Source organism: Pseudopipra pipra, chromosome 6, assembly GCF_036250125.1.
Source record: "Pseudopipra pipra isolate bDixPip1 chromosome 6, bDixPip1.hap1, whole genome shotgun sequence".
NCBI lineage: Eukaryota > Metazoa > Chordata > Aves > Passeriformes > Pipridae > Pseudopipra > Pseudopipra pipra.
In genome coordinates, this window is record NC_087554.1 from 18,786,201 (window position 1) to 18,806,366 (window position 20,166).

At 47.3% G+C, this 20,166-nt stretch overlaps 1 protein-coding gene across 1 annotated transcript in view; it reads right to left on the bottom strand.

Annotated features, from left to right (window-relative positions):
• The window catches only part of PNPLA2 (patatin like phospholipase domain containing 2), a 29,074-nt gene extending 9,008 nt beyond the window's left edge, over nt 1-20,066 (bottom strand). Inside the window, exons 1-4 of the mRNA XM_064657653.1 lie at nt 19,647-20,066; nt 4,770-5,002; nt 4,539-4,604; nt 583-792 (exon numbers count right to left, since the gene is read on the bottom strand). Coding sequence (XP_064513723.1) covers nt 583-792; nt 4,539-4,604; nt 4,770-5,002; nt 19,647-19,833 — 696 coding nt within the window. The 5' untranslated portion in view covers nt 19,834-20,066. The remainder of the gene's footprint in view (nt 1-582; nt 793-4,538; nt 4,605-4,769; nt 5,003-19,646) is intronic.
• Nucleotides 20,067-20,166: the final 100 nt, after the last annotated feature.

A 20,166-nucleotide genomic window follows, 5' to 3' on the forward strand; every position in this document is an offset into this window, starting at 1 on the left:
CTGCAGATGCCAGGAAGGGCCACTGTGTTTGCAGATAAGGCCATCTAAGACTAGAGAGGGGGTGGGAACAAACTTGCTCAAGTAATCAGCACATGAATGCATGCTTATTATGCCCAAATGTCAGGGCTCTCTGGCATTAACATTTCCTCAGAAGCACACAAAGCTGTTTGCAGTGCCACCTGCTCCACTTGCACTTTTTAAGGGACAGGCACTGGCTTCAGGCTGGCAGCTCCATCCTGACCTTAAAACATCCTCGAGTGCACATTGGTTCTGATGGCTGATACATCTTTGTCTACAGTGAGCCTGATTTCTTGCCAGCTCTACTCTAAAGAGAGCAACATGGGTATACTTCCCAAGTAACTGCTGCCCTCTAAATTCCAGATGTTCTAGTAGCAAAAGCAAATCAATCCATCTATATGACCTTGTGCAGATACTCAAGGTTTGCCAAGGCACTGGGTTGATAATGTCAAAATTAAAAACCAGATAAACAGAAGATACAAAACTAACAGTGTCTGGAACGTTCTTCTGCTAAAGTGCAAGCAGAGCCTGTTCCCCAACTTCTAGTGTATCCAGGAAACTCACCTGTGGCTCTGGAGGAAACAAGGCCTTTGAGAGGCGGTAGAGGTTGCGAAGGTTGAACTGGATGCTTGTATTGGTGACTCTCAGCTCATGCATGTTGGTGGAACTGTCCCGTGGACAGATATCACTTTCTCCCGAGAATGGAGACACTGTGATTGTGTTCTTCAGCTCATATTGTGGCAAATTGTCAGAAATCCCTCCATCAACGTATCTCTGAAATCAAGACAAATGCAGCAATCTTCATTCTCCTAACCGATCAAGCAGCTTTTTTACTGTGTCCCTCTTCCTATTTGCGCCAACAACATGGGAAGAGTATGGAGTACATCCACCAGCACTGGAGGAGTCAAAATGAGTGACAGCATAACTGTGTTGCCTATAATCTCCTTTTGCTATGTGCTTTTCCTCCTATGGTTGACTGTGTTGGTTGTAAGTATTCAATAAGAAAAGCATATTCACTTGTGTGACTGCTGACTTACATCTCCTATGGGGTTTGACTACTGTCCAATTAAATAATAATACACACCAACAACCACCTACAGTGCAAATTAGCACTGATCTAAGCTGTCACACTGTGACATTGTGCCATTTTTCACTTGTGTTTAAAGTGCATAAGCTCAGACACAAGTCCCCACTGGCAGAAGGCTTGTTACCTAAGAGTGAAAACAACTGATTTGTTGGTAGCAGGCTTATCAAGCAGCAATCCCAACACATGCATACACACTGGGAATCAACTTGCTGTGGTGTGATAACAGAGCACATGGGACTTGGGTTTTGCTCTTAACAGGAACCCTCTTATCAGAGAATGTTCTGTACTTATATACCATAAGCACATTTGTGTTACCCTTGCAGAAAGGGCAACCCCAGTAGCATGTTCTCAAAATATTCGTTGGAACCTATAATTGCACAAGGAGCTGAGCAAGTCAATCCCTATCACAGGACTTTGGCAGAGTAAGCAACATGCAAAACCTAAAAGCAAAGGGATGTTGGTCAAGCCAAAAGAGCAGGAAGTTTGAGACCTTTGCACAGCAACAACTCCAGCTCTTGCAAACCTCAATTACAGAAGAGTCCTGTCAGTTTTGTATCAGAGTTGATCCTGCCATTTACTGCCTGGATTCCTTCCCTTTGGACAGGTTCAAACACAAATCATTATACAGGGGCTACACAGTCCCATAGGTTGGAGCTGTAACATCTTTCAGCTCTCTGATGGGTGATGAGCTGAGCTGGTATGTCTAAACCCAGGCAGAGCATGGAAATGCTGACTGGGAGAGGAGGTGCTCCATTCTGCATCCTGCTTCCTGTTGTCTCAGGCAGACCTACCACCACCAGCCTTCTGCTGCATAGTGCCTAAGAAAACACCAGATGTGTTGCCTGGAGGGTGCTTTGCAATTTGTTCTCTCTTGCTCTGGATGGCAGACAAGACAGAGAACTCTCCAAGCAGCTCATCTGAGCCTGAGGAGCAGTTTGCAGGCTCCTAGTCTGAAAGCAGTCAAATTCGGCTATAGGAATCCACCTGGATTTGGACAGTGAAGAATGTGGAAGGACAGGCTAGATTAAACTGAAGGATGAGTACACCCTCTCAGAAACTGTAACACTTAGCTTGCTTACAGGATGCTTTCCAGACAACAGAGGTGCCAACAATCAGTTGAACCCTCTCCTCCTTCTAAAGTGGCCAGCGGTGTTCCCTAAGCCAAAAGCAACCACAGCCAACTGTCATTGTCATCCTTTCCCCAAAGCTGCTCCACTGAAAGTCAGACTAGACACAGCTAGAGCTGGAGACATCTGGCTGACTCCCTCTGCAAGGATGAGATCATGACAGGCTGAGTGGGAAGAGGACAGAGCAAAGCAGGCAGCATTCCACTTTCTTTAAAGAAAAAGGAGGTTAAGTGTTTTGGCCACTTGGGCAACACTAGTTTTGCACTAAGGATGCAGAAAGACATGTTTCCCTGAGGGTGGCAGCATGAGTGCACGGATGCCATTAGAAAAAAGGCTCAACTACAATAAGGCTGACAGGCAAAGCCTTCTCACTCCACAGAAATTCAGGAGTACACATGCACACCCTACTCTTTGGTCCACCACTTCCCAAGCAATGCTGATTACCATTCCTTAGTAAAGCTCAGCTACCACTTCTCTGGATTTGCCTGAACCTCCAGCAACCCAAGCCTAACCACTCTCCAGTCTCCCACAAAACCCCAAACAGCTCAGAGCCACAGGCTGGAACCACCAATTGCTTGCAGGCATGAGCAGCAGCTTTAGGGGATGGCTTGTGGTCTGGGGTGCCCACTTCCATTCCCTTACTGTGTCCTCCCATGCACAGGGCCCCCTCACTCACATGATCTGACAATCAGCTTTGTGACCCTTGGTAGTGGTTCTCACTCGTGCTGCAGACAGTTCACAGCTACAGCATGTGTTGGCAGGTCAGTTACTGACCCTTCCACTCCTCAGTATTTAAGAATTTTTTTTCCTCCCCCACCCATCTCCATCATCCACTCCATGGGGCTACCAGACCTCAGAGAAGTGAACACTAGAAAAAAATTAGGAGGAAGGCAGAACATAGATTTTGTACCTTGCACACAATCCTGTCACCTTGAAAACTGGTCCTTATGCCAGACCTGTCAGTTTATCTCGTGGCAAATACAGTCACTACAGGCAAGCTAGGAACCATGCAGTCCTGTTTCAAAACCATTTCCCAAGCTCATACCCAACCCAATTTAACCTTTTCCCTTGTCAGCAACCCCCTTCAGAGCCATGCTTTTCTGGGGAAGAGGTAGGAATTAATTTCTTCATCTCATATTCCCTCCCCACCTTTCCCCATGAGAAGTCATCCCTCCATGTGCCAGGGCAGCTGCACATTCCAGAAATCCCAATGCTGTACAGAGTTTTGGAATGTTGAGATTTTTGCCTGATCCACACTGACCTCAATTAGCCTCAAAGAGGTGTAAGGCAAAAGCCACTGCTATGCTCCCACCAGCTATGGAGAAAAAGCCCTGCCTGCAGCTGCTGAGCAAATACCAAACCATTACTGATTCTGTCACCTCTGAAGGGCTGGACATTGGACATCTCTTCCAGGTCATTTCCCTGCCCAGCATGTTTACACAAGACAAAACCAGCCAAGTTGTGTATTATGCAGGAGCAAAACAGACCTCGCTCTTAGGACACAGGTAGCAGTGGAAGCAGATTTGATGCTGTGCTCTGACAGAGGCATTTTGGTCAGGCCACTTTTGAGAAACCAGGGCACACATACTTTAACAGCCATTCTCCCTCTCCTTTTGACTATTTACTTCACAAAACCCCTGCCTTTTAACCTGTACATTAACCTATGTAGCACAGAGGAGTGCAAGCTCAGCCGAGGCCCTTAAAGCCCTTTCTGCAATATTCAGAAATGCTCCAGCTCTGCACAGCTTTCAAATGCCTTCATTTCTAACATGCAAACACAGCGGGAGAAGTTGCTCTTGGACAGCATTGGACAGGACTTAGAGAAAGCTCTGGCAGGCAGCAGAACATTATTGTCAGGGAAAGGACAGGAAGAACTCCATGGAAAAGAGGGCTGGTATCCATACCACTAGTTAAAATCCCACAGAAAGTGTCAGGCACATGTCAGAGGGACTAAGCTCGTGACTTCTATCCGAGACCCAAGTTCTTTCCACATGCAGATGGTTGGAGCCTCAGTGATGGAGAGCACTGTACCATGCAGCCATGAGAACCATCTGCTAAGCCAGCCAGCCCTCACCCACACTGCTATATATTACTGTCATGTTAAATCCGTTTATAGCCAACTGTGGGCAGCAGTAGAAAGAAACTTCCACTGTTGTAAGCTATTTATTTGGGAAGTTCTCATGTCTCTTCAGGCTAAATGCTGCCAGCACACAAGCAATAAGATTGCCAAAACTGAGTATCAGCATTTCTGCCTTCTTATTCATTATTATGTGATTTAATGAAGGACCACCCTAAGTCTTACTTACCACTCCACGCAAAGTTGGAGGTATCAGCCCACAGTAGACGGGGATAAAGGTGCTGCAGACACAGGCCTGAGGGAGAAAGAGATCCAGAATTTAAGAATCACAGAGCCTACTGAAACTATTACTCTTCCCAGAACATCACACTGCCATGTGCTGACAATTATACTCCAGTACTAAGGACATTTGAAGATCAAGGCATTTCTGCCTAGCCCTCTGCAGTAAGTTTTCATTCACCTGGATCAGTTCCTCCTTGGAATTGAAGTCTGAAAGTATCACATTTTCTCCATCAGAGACCCGTGTCAGGGAAATACCCAAACGTCCTGCTGCAACCTCATGCCCATTCTCTGGCACGGTCTTGGACAGACAGATCCGAATGGTCTTCACCAAGTTGAAAGAGGGATGGAGTGGGCCCAAGAACCTCTTCCGGGCTTCTTTTGACACCCGAATAATGCTGGCACCAGCCTCACCTGCAACAAGAGGAAGACAAATGCACCATGAAATCCTAGCAAAACCAGTCTTCTCCTTTACAAAACTAAGCATGGAAAAGCCTCATTCCCAGCTTTACTCAGAGGTGTCTCCCCACTGGCTGATATACAACTCAAACCAAAAGGCTGTTACAGGTGGTATTACAGAAGTCATGGAAGTTTGCTGTCTTGGCCCTTACGCTCCCCCATCACAAAGAGCTACCCTTCTCTCATGTATGTCTTACAAAGTCAGGGAAGATGACATGCATCTGGTGAAGGCCTCATACCTCTTCTTAGATCCTGTTTCACTGGCCAGTGCAGGGCTGGTGAAAACAGACTAAGAAAGGAAACAAGGCAGATACTTTAATAGCTTTGAGCTTATGGCTAAATCCACTAAAACCTTTCTAGAAACCATCTTTCTCTTGATGGGGAGAAAAAAAGTCAAAGCTAAGCAAAAGTGCCAGTAAACAGGAACGTTGGTGCTTTCCAGCTAAGTGATCCCAATTCTGCTGTGAAATGCCACATTTCAGGTAAGATGGACTAAAGCTCCATTAAGGATTTTAGGGACTCTGTGACTTACTGTGTCCAATTCCACAGCACTAAAATAGGCCCCGATGGGAAGCAGGACTCATGAAAGCAACACTTGCTTTACCCTTTCACACAGTGACAAACACAGCACAAAAGGGAAGGCATCTGCTAAGCCCATTATCTCACGGTCACTAGGAGCCTGATCTGGCAAGTGCAGAACTCTCCAGTGGGAAAGAAGGGATGGGAGGAAACAAAAATATCAACCTAAGCCAAACCCTCAACATCCAGCATGTTGCCCTTTGCACACACTAACTGCTGCTTCCAAACACATCTCCTAGTCATGGTGAGATACAACAGTTCCTCTAAGTACCAGCTAATTGCTGCACTCGAAGCAGTGTCAGAAATATACATGTGAGAATAATTTAAAAAAACCAGGAGAAACGAGAGATGCTTTCACAAATGAAGATTTCTCTCCAATCAAACTGAAGGTCAGTTCCTGGAGAAAGATGAAAGACTATCAGTTCAAGCCAACTGGAAGTCCCTCCATTTTGCTCTCCCATCCAGTCTTTCAATTGCAGAAGGGAGGCAGCAGAATGAAAGAACTCAAGTTAGACCCAGGTTAATAAATACAACAAGATAAGAGCAACACCCTCAATGCTATGTTGACACATCCCACTCTTTTGCAATACACGTGTGCCAGCAGCATGTTTTCCATCAATGCAGCCTGGGAATGTGATTCTGTGCTTAGGAAACCCATCAACACCAGTAGCTAAAGCACGCAGAGAACTGGACCTTTGACCACGACCAGAGACTCTGAGGTCAGGATTTTTAGGCACTGTGAGGTAGCAACTTAGCAGAAAAGCCAAAGTTCCCTCCTCTGAAGCAATATTTAGCACTATAATCCCAGTCTTCAGTCCTAGAGCAATGTTTAGCAGTCTAATTCTGTTCTTACTTACTCAATTAGCAGTAAGCCATTGAGCCCAGCCTGTTCCAGTTAGTAGCCACATGGTTCAACATCCTTCCCAACATGAAGGAAGTCAGCCTCACGGAAATCACACTTTATAAGCACCATGACATTAGCACTCATAATGCTCCCTTTAGACACCTTTCACATCAGACAAGGGGAGGAAAGACACACAAAGAAACTGCAAAAGAGCCAAAACCTGAACAAATCCCAGCCCAGCACCTTGGCCACATGACCCCAGGAAACTCCTCTGCACTGAGTACATTGCAGGGAATTGCTGGCTTAGCTGAAAAACTTGGTGTGAGGGTGGGTGTTGAGCATGCAGCTGAGGGGAGACACCCTATGTGCAGAGACCATGCTGGGGGGAGCATAAGGGGGGGTGTCACTCAAGGGATGGTGCTTAGAGAAGGATCCTTTCAGGCTTGGCATCTCAATGTGCAGAAAGACTTGAAAGCAATACTGAAAACAACTGCAATTAAATTGAGCTTATGACTGTTTGAGCAAAAATGTGAGCTGGAAGTTTTTATTTAAGAAAAACAAAAGAGCAAAGTCCCAACTATGCCAGGAAACAGACTGTCTCAGCATTTGAGGGCAGGCTTCAGTTGCAGCTGCCTACTCTATCATCATTTCACACCCAAGAGAACAAAGTAAGAATTACTGCTAATTAGCAATTTCATTCTTTGAATACTTTCTGGGTGCTTGTTGTTTTGGGTTCCTTTATACACATGTGCATACCTGCCTACCCACAGGAGCTTTGAGGTATTTCTGTTTAAGGACATCTGTCATTCTGTTGCATTTGCTGGCTCACTTGAACCCAAGCTGAGTGTGGAATGGTTCTGTGGGAAGAGACTGGCACAGGGTAACCTGTGGCACCACCAGCTTTCCTGGAAATAAGGATAGCTGAGGGTTCGGCCAAAGAAGACAAGTTTACATAGCCAAGATCCATGACAGATGACAAGCCCTCTTGGAAATACATTTGGGAGGAGAGAGAAGAGGTGACAGTGTTTTGATCCTGTTACTACCAGAAGTACTATTTCAGGAAAACCAGCTCAAATTCTGCTCGCAGCCTCCTGGAAGGAACAGCTGAATGAGAGGTGGTCAAGAGAAACAATTCCTACAGGGGTCAGCCACAAACTGCCAATTATTGCTAGGACTAGTTCAGTGCCAATCCAGTCCACAGAAAAGTTTCCCATGGTTTTTGATGGATCTGCTGATTCAGGACACAGGGAAAAAACTAAATTTATATTTCCTTATTGAGGTATCTACCGAGGGGCAGAAGCAATCCCTAATAGTTGGCAGTGCTTGCTGAGAAAATACTTCATTCTTTTCACACCAACCCATTAATTCAACACTTGTCCCTATATAGATTTACTAAGGCAATATTCCTCAAAAATTTAGATATGTGTAATATTCCATTTTCATTAGAAAAAAACATATCCCTTTTTGTCCTTGCCCCCGTCACTGCCCCAGTGGGTGTCTCTATATGTGAACCCAAGTATTGCAGGGCTGTTGTCCTTATCTGAATTTCAGTTGTGATGACGCAAAGGAACATCACACAGTTGTGTCCTGAAACACCCCAACACATCCCTTGCCAGGCAAGGGAAGCCAGCAGCTCCCTCTCTGCTGGTGATCTGCAGTGGCTACAAGGGGCAAGATACTCTCACCCATGGGAAAAGTCTGAAGGCAGCTGCTAGTTCACATTTCATTTTTAAGCTATGTCAAGCCAGCTTCACGTTAGCTTGTTGACAGAGCAAGATTGTTCCCTTAAAGAACTGTTACTTTGCCTCTAGAACAGAAGATCTGAAGATCAATCACCTAAAACTGATGCTTGCCAGGCAGTGGGAAAGACCCTTAACTGCACCTAAAAGCTCTGGGATAAAACAGAAAGGCTCCTTCAAGCCTGTGCAGTGTGCAAGGATGAGGACCATTGCAAAGCTTAAACACCACACGGCAGGAGAGGGGACAAGTGGGGAAGAAGGGCCTCTTCAGACCCACATCTTCAGCAGCAGGGCTTTTGCACTAAGGGCATCATGATGGTCTGCTGTTGACATTAGATCACATTGACATCCACTTGCCAGCCATCAAAATGACAAACGACCCACAAAGTATTTCAAGTGGAAAAAAAAAAAGCCTGACATTGACAAAAATAGGAGCAGAAAAAACAGGCTGAAGAGGGAGAGGGGCACTCTGGATATTCTATCCAGCAGCTCAACCATGACACTGCAATTCCCTCTGGGAGAGCTCCATGTCAGCACAAAGATCACCCTCTGCACCAGGGACATTCCCTGGCTACTGCAGCAGTAAACAGGATGCAAACTTAAAGGAAAGGCTCTCCAATGGGGATGGAGAGCAGAGGATGGCACACAGTTGATGGATGCAGGGACAGCATCTCCCATCCCTGCTGGCAGGAGGCTCGGACAGAGAGGTCACACCCCAGACTGCAGATGCAATAACTTGTCTGGACTGCCGGGGCAGGCAGGAAACTGTGCAGATCCTCACTAAACCTGCTTCTCATTCAACACCAACAAGAATTCAAATGGACTCCTTCCGACACATCAGGAACACAGGACGCACCCTCCTCAGTCCCATTACCCAGGTAAGGCTCCAGACTGGCCAGACACACCAAGAGCTTTGAAAAGAAGCCAACCAGCAGAAGGAAGCACAGGTGGTTTTGGTATTCCCCCAGCACCCTGACAGCCTTGTTAGTTTGGGATCACATGATCTATGGATCTATGAGCTATTTTTACTGTAAGATTTTCAGGACAGGAGTCAGCTCCTGTGTACTGTAACCAGGAACCTCATTCCAGAGCTGTTTAAGTTCTGCTCAGCTGTCTGTTCCAGTGATGTTTGTGTGATACTCAGCACAGATGCTCCCTGTAAGAGTCCCCGCTACAACCTTCGCACAGCTTTCAACTCAGAGGGCTACTGAGCATCATGGGAGTTCTTGTATTTCCCATTGGTAGATCCCAGTCCAGACCTGAATTTAGAACTAGGATGAGTCAGTAGGAATTTACTAGCATGATCTTCCCCAAGGTTAATGCATCTTGGTTGCATGTCCCTTGCTATTTCAGCTGTTCCTGTACCTCATCCCTGAAAGAGCTAAAACTCAGTCTCTAATGGTGAGCACAGGTTTCAGGAGAGATGTCCCACATTCTTCCTGGGCACAAATCCTCAAGCTGCTCCAACTCAGCATGCACAGCTCCTGCATTTGCCTCTTCTCTGAGTACCAAAAGTAAGCAATACACCTGCTTTCCTGCCTGGCCTCTCCCAGGAGATGATACAGTCTTAATGATAACACAGGCCTGTCACCAGCCCAAAAAATGCAAAGCTGTAAACAAGAGGCACCAAAAAAAAGTTTGCAAGTTGACATCTGGAAAATGATTAACAGACAACTTTACTGGATGTTTCCTCACAGGTAGCTCAGATAATCAGAAAGGGCCTGTTTGTTCACCCCAAGGAGCAGTGCACAGCAATGTGCCCAGTGACCCAAGGACAACCCCAATTCTTGTGGGCAGTGACCTCAGTTTGTGAAAGATCCCATGCCTGGGTCGACTTCTGTTCCTCTTCCCACATGCACACTGAAGCAACCCTGTTTCCACTCATTGTCCCAAGAGAGCAAGAACCAGACAGCATTTCAGCTGAGCTGAACAAAGGCCAACTTGTCCTGAATGGGAACCTAACCCAAGAGGTTCTGCGAGGGTCCATCAGAGAAGCTGAATGGATGTCAAAGGAGGGTCCAAAGACAAATCCATGCCAGCAGGAAGTAAAGAGCAATGTCTTACAATTCGCCCTTATAAGACATACTCAGGTGACAGGTGTACCCCACCACTGCAGACAGCTCTTTAATTTCAGTCTGAAACCTTGGACAAATGCCTAAAAGCATTGGGAGTGGAACTCGCCAGAAGTTGTAAAACTGCCACTAATTAACACAAAGACAAACCACTCATTTTTAAACATTTGAGGCTGGGGGTGGCAGCTGGCAGTGAAGCCCTTAAGGGCACCAATTGTTTCCACATCTGCATTCGTCTTCCTGTAAGGCAGTAATATTCAGACACACCATGTACCAGAACAAGTTGTTCTTCTGGGACTTCCCTAATTTTTGTTGTTCTGAGGTATATTAATTTAATTTGTATTTATTTAAAGATTTTCACTTAATCCTTCTCTCCAACTATTTTGCCATCAGATAAGAAACAGTTCAGTCCACTTGGCTCCAGATAAGAGATACAGGAAGGAAGCTTTTATTTTTACTTTTGGTGATACGTAGGAGGCAAACACAACTCCCCCCACAGCCCCACCCACACAGTCTTCAGGCAGCCCTACTGTTTGACCAGCTGTTCCCTGTGGCAGGTAACCCTTCTCATCAGGGGTTGTGTACAGGGATTTGACTTCAGAGTACAAACAAATGATTTTTGCAAAGGAGATTTCTTAGAAAGCCTGGCCACCAGCTGTACATAATGGCCTTTCTCCCCTTTGCTCAGGAGTGAGGGGCACTGACACATACCCTATTGGAGTAACTCCTAGGGATCCCTATCAGACTATGGTAAGCAATGCCTATTCCGACCTTAGGGGCGGGGCTGGTGCAAACCAGAACCGAGAGGAAGAGACAGCTTTTCAAGTAGGGCCAGCTCTCGCAGCCAGAGGCGGATGCTGAAGGAAGGGCTCAGCCCACACCACTTTCTGGCTCAGATTCTTACTGCTCAGCATTGCAAAGTCTAAACACAAACTGTGTTTAGTCCAAGACACAGTCTGCAGCAAGAGGGCTAAGTAAACCCAGATCACCTGCAACTAATTCAGAACCAGCAGCCTCCCTCTTACTAATGTGTTTGTTCCCAACACATTTTTCTATTTCAACTAAAATTTGGGAAAAAAGAAAAAAGCTGTCAGTCACTTCATCTGTTAAATAAAGCCAAACCAAAAGGAGACATTTTCCCCCTTTGAGTCAAGAGATTGTTATTTTGTGTGCTCTAGATCCCACTTAACAGATGAATCAGAACTATTGCCACATGCTGGATATGGGGTGCATAAGGAGAAGATCTGCTTTTAAGCTGCCAGGGTTTTTACCTCTTGCACTGAGCAGCTCACCAGGCAGCCCATAGTGACTGTCTCCTGCCTATCCATCCACCAGTACCTACAGGGTAGGACCCCCATGCCAGCCAAAGTGCAGCTGCACCATTCACACCTCACTTCTGCTTTGTGCAGAAGCAAACAGGCTTTGGGAGAGCAGGCTCAAGAGCTGCCAGGCTTGATTATGTCTCCAGCTAAACCTTTGCACTGAACTTGTTGTTGTGTTGGCACACCAAAGCCTCACCAGGCGACTGCTGTTCTGCAAGCTGAGACTTGCTTTGTTTCTGTGGTCAGGACAGGAGCACTTGTTTTTGCAACACAAATCAGAAAAGAGAGCAGCTGCTACTGAGAAACAATCAGTAGGAAGGCCAGGAGGCAACTCAGTTCAGGCACATAGCCAGGATCATCTGTCACAACCACAACAGCAATCCCCCACCAGCCTAATCTTCCTCTACTGTAATTCCCTAATACGAGGCTTAACACTGCATTTCTGTTCATACCATTAGAGAGAAATTAAATGGCATAACAGTGCATGAAAAGGAAAAGTTGCTCAGGACTCCAGGCAAGCTGTACTGAAAGCTGTGTTCCGCCCTCATCCATCCATCAATCCCATCAGTGCTATAGTGCAACTCAAATTGCTTGGCATGACAAGAAAAGAGTAAGAGAAAGTGCAGCTCAGATCCTTGCTGCTCACTTTCAACCACAGCAGTGCTGAGTTTGAGGTAATTTTTTTAAAAGCAAGTACTCATCCAGAGAAAGTTAGTGGAGGGAAGAAACAGACCAAAAAACATGTTGTAATGATGAGAAATTACATTTCTCCTCTGGCTTGCACAGAGACAAAAGTGGAACCACATCCAACTCTCAACTTTATTCGCCTGAGTGAAAACGACTAACACAAATGCTCTAGTCACTGTTATTCTGAACAGGAACCAGTGCAGAAAGATCAAGCCTCACCCATGTGCACAATGTTACACACACATTCCATATTCGCTTCTCAGGGTCAGTTTGCAGGATAGTACCACACACACACACCCCTCTAGAGAAAATTGCACTTTTTCCACTTCACTAGAGGAAAGATGTTTTGGAAAGAGATCAGGGCCTGAGAGTACCTTTGCCAGGCACCACAGATCCACAAAGACAAGAGGTAAAGTAAGCAGTCATCATTTCTATTTCCACTTTAAAGAAAGAGCTGCCACTCCAGCAGCCCTTCAGCTTTATCACACACCAGCCATTGCCCTCAGCTGGCTCACCAACATGAAAGCAAGGCCCACACACAGCTTTTGGTGGCTTTCAGCCTAATCCCCACTGAATGCTTTCCTGTGTGCTTCCAGGTGGCAATTGTTTCGTGTCCAGAGATACCAGGCATGGTTACCTCTGCCACACAGAGAGCAGCCTGTCATTCTCCCTGTCCTTTATCCGTACACTTGCGTGGCTGCTAAAACCCCAACGCAGAGTGAAAAGAACAGCCCCTAAGTCCTCCACTGGCTCTCAGCCTGCATCATGCCCAGCTCTCATGTTTGCACGGCCGGCCAACTGCTCCAATCCATGCCAAGCACCTCCCCGTGCACCTGCAAGCACACTGCCTGCTGTGCCCGCTCTGCCCCGCCATCTCACACAGGCATGGTCAGTGTCACCTTACACCCCAATCTCTTCCCCACTAGCCCTACCATGAGCAGGGCAGGCTCCAGCAAGGAAGCTTTGTCCCAAAGCAGAGGGGCACGCACACTTTTCTCTAGAAGTAATCTCATTTTATTGGAGCAGCTTTGGGCAGACCCCAAAGTAAGACCCCATGACAATACCTGGAAACTCTTGCTACCTTTCTTCCACAGATATCAGCAGTGGTCCCCAAGCCACAACTCCCAGGCAAGCTCTCCCAGACACACTGTACTGCAGATCAGCGTAACCCCAGGGACAGGATCAGGACTGTCACAAGCAGCTATTGAATCCCAAGTGCCAAACTCTCTCCTCCCTTCCTCTGGCCTTTGTAGCTACAACAAGCTCCAGCATCTTTTCTACACTCCCAGGCTCACCAATCCCCTCCTTCCTATGTGCACCTTGGAAGGGATTTTCTACTGCCCCAGACCTTATCACTTCAAGGACACATTCTGCCTATTCCCAAGGACACAGACTTATTTAGGGCCTTCCACATGGAATTATTTCTTCTACCCCTCGTTTTCACCAGCTCTTAATCTACTTGCTTGACAAGGAACACAACCCAAGGCAAACACAGGCTCTGCTGACTCCCACATACTTGAAGGCACATCCTGACTTTGAGGTGAAAGTCCCAGGAACACTTGGCAGAAAGGAAGAGGACAAGTGTTAGACGTGGGCAACGGAAGTGTAGAAATGCAGAGAATTCAATAGAAAAGTGGTAACCAGTTTGGAATCCAGCCACCAGCAGGGTTTGTATTGTCAAGAGCAAGGTAGACAGGAGTCACCCACTCACACTGCTCTTTAGAGTAGGAGATTTCTAAGGCTTTGGAAAGGCCCTGGAATTAGAAGGCTTGTTCATTCCCATCTTCAGAAAGAAGGAATGCTGACCAAATTGCCATTTCTCCAGTCCTTGCATGGTCCCCTTCAAGTACAGTACAACAGAAGCACAGCAGAGGAGAAAATCCTCTCCAGCCAAGCCCATGAACGTTTCATCCGTGCTTCAGGGAGGGCACAGAGTGGAACAAAGAGAAACCCAGAGTGAGCAGAGGCCTGACATCAGAGTACAATCATCCCAAACTCAGTGCACTGGAGGGTAGCACGGCCCTCACAGACAGGAAACAAACACCATCAGCTACTGGACATGTAGGCAGAGCTCCTGTAACCACCACAGCAGCAAGGGTTTGGAACTGGATGACACAGCAAGGAAGGCTTCTTGATTTATCAGGACTAAACTTCAGAACATAGGGTGGACATAGGATCCTGAAGAACATCCAACAGCTTCTTCTATTTTCTAAGGAGGCCTTGCAGTTGCCTTGAAGAGTTTGGGGAGATAAGAAGCAGAAAGAAGTGGAACAGCCTAGACATGCTACAAGTTCAAGACACATTCTGAACCAGTGGGTGAGAAGAATGACCATGCAAAGACTTCTTGTGCTGTTGCCACTGACACTGCGTAGCTGCTTTTGTGTCTGAAGAGCAAGGCTGGGCACCAAGCTGCTCTGCACACCTGCTGTCTCAGTGGGGTGCCCTAAGAATAAACACATGCATTGCTATGACCATGATTTTCCCTAAAAGTGGCGGTTTGGCTTCCCTTGCACTCATCCAAACAGATGTCCATAAGACCACCTTTCCTCACAAGAACTTCCTTATTAGAGCAGGCAGGCAGCAGGAACAAGCTCCTTCCCTCCCAACAGAGGGTATTGCAGGGTGCTCTAGCTGCCAGCTTACTCCTCTGGACACCTGATCCTGCAGCCCTGTGACCGCTGAGGGCACTGATCCAGGTTCGGCAGCTCCTCCACCAAGGCAGGGAACTTTTCCAACTACATCCGCACAAAACATCTCCCCACCCACCTCTATTTTCCACCACAAAAAGCAACTTTACCACTTCCAGGGAGCATCAGAAGGTTCCCCATGAATTACATTCACATCTCCATGTATATACATAAGGATATTCCTCCTTCCATTGACTGGGCTGTAGCTACTGAGCTTCAAAACTTTTTCCCCAGGTAGGGCCTCTGCAGGAGGTACAAGTGACCATCTCCTTTCAAGGGAGGGACTGGAGTTTAGAGATGCCCCAGATGCTACGAAGCTGTGCTTTGTGTCCCTGGGGAGATTCATACTCTCTTCACACAGTCACACAAGACAGCATCACATATACTTCCCCTAGGATTAAGCATCATGATTCATGCTTTGACCAGCATAAACTGGCATTGCTCTGAGGACTCCATAGACTCTTAAGCTGGTTTATTTCCCTCTCTCAATCTGGGATTTGGTATTAAGACTACACAAACACACACAAAAAATCTCCATGACCAGTCCTTAAGGCTTTGCGTGCGCATAATCAAACTGCAGAAGCACAACATTTAAGATGCTGCTGTTGCTAATTATCTCAGTTTCAACAGGTGAAAGGCTTTGGTTGGGTTTTTGTTGTTGTTTTCGGTTGGTTGGTTTTTTTTTCCTCCTTCTACCCAATGGAAAAAGTCTCTACAGTTCTTTGGGGTATTTCCTGGTGGTCACATGGTGACAGCTGACAAGCAAATCTTAATGTCAAATAACTGTTACTTCATCTCAGGTCAAGCCTGAGATAGAGCCCTGGCCCTAAGATACCAGTTAAAAATAATTAAATAACTAAACCCTGTAAACAACCCAGGAAGAGCTCTCCACAGAACATCTCAAACAACATAACTCAGCCTAGCAGATCTATGGCCCTTCTGTATTCTTAATACTGGAAGCTTTATCTTGCTTTATCATTTTCTGCCAACTTTGTCACGCTTTAGGAGAACAGCTAACTTCCACATGGGGGTTTGAAAGCCAGTTTTGCCTTTGACAGCAGAACCCACCTCTTCCCCCCAAAATAGAAGCAATTCAGCAGTTCCAACTCACCCACAGAAAGCTGCGTAGGACAACGTTCACATGCCACACAGACAATTGAGATGCTGTTGGTTAACTATGAGTCAGAAGCACAGGCTGGGACCTTAGCATCAGCTCAAAGACAGCTTTTCAGTGACTACAGCTTCATATCCCATCATTCATCCAGGTTGCTACACTCTCAAAGCAGGCACACAAATCCCATACAGCTCACCAATAGGAGATGATTCAAGACTCTTAACAAAAGTATATTCTCTACTCAGTATTAAAGCTTTAAGAATCCAACAGTGGTTGCATTTTAGCATTCCTTGTGACTGAAGAAGAACAGTCTTGTCATGTCACATAAGCCAGTTTTCCTCATCCAGGCCAGTGACTTAAGGATTTATATAGACAGGTAACTGTCCTCAGAGCTCCAGGCCTAGTTTGTGAAAAGCTGCAGGATTTGAGGCATGCATAAGGAGCCTGGAAAGCCAGCACAAAAGAACTTTTCACTTGCCTGGCACATACAGGTGCATTTCCTGGTGTGATAGACTCCAAAAGCCCCAAGAGAAGACACAGGTGTGACAGCAGGCCATTTTCCAGAAAACCCTTGAGGCAAGAAGTGATTCACTGGAGTATGAAGCTACAACACTGCAGTATGCACAGTCAAGTAACATGTAAACACATGAGACTTTGCTCAATAAACCCTGATAGCCACATGGATTATTCTAGTGGAAAAACAGCAATGTTTTTTCATGTCAGCAAACAGAAGAACCTCAAAGCTGGAGAGAGCACTTCAGATGCAGGACAATATCACTGCTGTAGCCCCGGACAACAAATCCAAGATCTCTACAACTTAATGGTAAAGTGCTTATCAAGAGCTAGGCGAGGTCATATCAGACCGTAAATACCTCTTATATAAATATAAACTCCCCTGCCTAACTAATATGCATGCCCAACCAATGTTCTTTATTTGGCATTCTCAAATGCGCCTTTGAAGCTCACAGTGTGCTCCCAAGGCTGCAGATCCTTTAGTCGGGGCTTTCAGTTCAACATTAGCCCATAGCAAAGCCTTCCTGCCCTACACAAATGATGACAGCGTGATCTTAATTCAGGGAGAAGGCAGAATGAGTTCAGAGGTAAGCTGAACAGATGCAGAGGCCAGAAGGAAAAAACTCGAAAAGAAACCAGTAAGTGGGATCTTACACGCTGAAGTCAAGGAAAATTTCTTTTCTCTCTGATCAGGTTCTCAAAAAGATTGGAACCAAAGAAAAACCCAAAGGAACGAGTTTTTTCACTCCTCCCCAGGAAGTATTTGTCTTTGCACAGTAGAGTCTCATTCTGTTCACAGCCAGGTACACAGGCATGAAGGCCCTAACCTTACCTACACACAGCCAAATAAGCAAAGCTTCTGCAAAATTCCCTTCTGCTTATCATCCATCAAGAGACACTATTTAGCATTCCAGTTTGATGGACAGGGCAACAGGCAGTGCAGGGTAGCAGTTTCCATAAGACTCAAAGCCCATGGGCTATAACACCCGCTCTCAAGCAGAAAACAGCCACATAACAGACACACATACTTCGGACCCTACAAGAGCCTGTACTAGATTGAACTGCTCTCCTAGTACAGGCTCAGCTGTACCTTCTGCCCTGTCCCCTTTTCCCCCTATGATTTCATTCTAACCTCTGGACCTCTGCCTGGAAGCTGCACTGTCAAGAGGGTTTATGATATGGACAAAGTGCAGGAATACCATGTGCCAGCCACGCACCCCATTTGCTTTTACTTTCAGAAGTCCACTCTGTGGCCTTAGAGCTGCTCTCCACCCAAGGTTTATGCCAGTCACGTAGGTGAGTCAGAAGAAAACTATTTTAGAGACATCAGACTGAAGACTGAACTTGAACACCCAAGATCCAAGCCCTGGCTAGCTTTAAACATCACAGTTTGCCCTCCTTCAGAAGGTAGGTGAGTGCTGCCTCCTAGAAGGTGGCCCCTAACTGAGGGGCCACCCACAGTACCTCATAGGGAGTGAGAAAATCTATTCCAATTCACAGAAAGCTCTCTACCAGGCTGGGGGCCTCCCCGAGGTACCTTAGGGCAATCCCTGGCACTCTGTGGATGTTCTGGACATATAAATAGCAAGGGCAAGGTAGACATGATAACAGGCTCAGCACTTGAGCAAGGCAAAGGATTTGGGAACTACCATCAGCCTGTCTCACACTTGTGCCACACCTTCCAGTGGCACGGGGACCACCCCCTTAGGGAACTAATTGGGCAGTCACCTCTTCAATAGAAGCAACAGTAATTAAAGCAACCAAACCCCTGGCAGCTATCTGTAAACAGATCCCTACTCATGAAGGGATTAGGGGAGGCCTTTTCCCTTGTCCACGATAAAAGCTGTCACCATGGCATTATTATAGCTTTTGAGACCTCAGACGGGGGTCTGAACAGCTGTTAAAAGCTTCCCATCAGGCTCCAGAAGTTACAGTTGTGCTTCATTGGGCATGTCTGTAAAGAAAGTAGTCAGGAAAGAAAATTTTAAACATAACTGCACAGAAAAAGCTAACTTGTGCTGCATGAAGGCTACATCTCAAAACTCTACCTGTCTCCAAAGAAAAGAAAGTGCTGTGGAAAAACACCTGCCATCAAAGTGAGAGGACTTCAAGCAGTAGACAGCTCTGGCTTCCCTCGGCTCTAGGAGAGACTCAGAATTCTGAGACTATATAGGTATACCTGATTCTCTGACACCACATTTCCCATTCAAGCTTAAGATACTTTTCTGCATTTGTATTCTCAACATAAAAGCTTCCAAGTACAGACTCTATCACGTGTTTGTTGACTTCCCCCCACATGCAAAACAACAAAAAGCCAGGAGGCACCACAGACCATTTTCTTCAGCTGTTCCCCAGACACAGGGACACTCTACACTGTGTGTCTGCTTAAGAGATAACTTTTTAAGGTTTATTCTGTGACTTGAAAAGAGAGATAACATCTATCTGAACTGGAGACCTAGCTCTTGCAGAGGGCAAGAGAATTCCTCGGTGCCCAGCACCCTAAGGAATAACCCTCTTCCAGAAATAAACATGCAGATTAAAAGATGCCCTACTCAGAGATGGTCTCCGACTCTCACCTGTACACAGGTGCTCGGTGTCTCCACCTCCAGATGCTTTGCCTCCCGTTTGCGGCCACCAAGAGCTGGTGCCCACATGGCAAGAGGCTCCTCTTCTCACCAAGAACCCCACCAGACCTACACCCAAGCAAGCCAAACCCACGAAGCGAGCCCAACAAGCTCACATTACATGAGGGGTGGGGGTGTGTTTGTGTGTGTGTCAGAACCGGGAGCCCTGCGCCGACTTTCTACTGTCGGGGCCTCCTTGACCTCAGCCACCCGTCAGGGACCGGGGGAAGAGTGCGGGGGGGGGATGTGTGTGCTAGGGGTAAAAGGTCTTAAAAACAAAGCGCCGCTCGCATTTCGGGAGCAGGAGGGCGCAGAGCTATTTCCACGCACACACACGCACCCCTCGCCACTCAGTAATTAAGAAATTAGCAACAGCGAAAGAAGAGGCGAAGGAGCGCCGGGCTCGCCCCGCGCTTACCGAGGCAGGCGCCGCTGACGAGGGCGGTGGCGGTGAGCGCCCCGGCCGAGGCGCCGTACACCTTCTTGGCGTTGGCGACGAGGAAGGGGGCATGTTCCTGCAGGCAGCTGGCCACCCCGATGTGGTACACCCCTAGGAAGCCGCAGCCGGCGAAGGAGATATTCCAGGTGGAGTCCGGCGGGAACATGGCCTCCGCGCCCCGCGGGAGGCGGGGGGGCCGTGCGGGGAGCAGCGGGGGCAGCCGCGGCGGGAGGGGAAGTCGCGGGTCTCTTCTCGCACCGCCTTGGGACAGGCAGGAGATGCAGGAGGCGCTGCTGCCGGGCTAGAGGGGCTGGAACACGGCAAGATTTGCCGCTGGCTTACCCGCGGCGGAGGCCAAGCTTATATGCGGCGGCCCGGCCGTCGGGCCCGCCCCCGGCACGGCCACCGCCCCTCCGCAGCCCCGGCTGGGGCGGGATCGCCCGGCCCCTCCTCCCAACCCTTCCTCCGGTGAACCCCGTTCCCGGCCCGTGGGCACTGG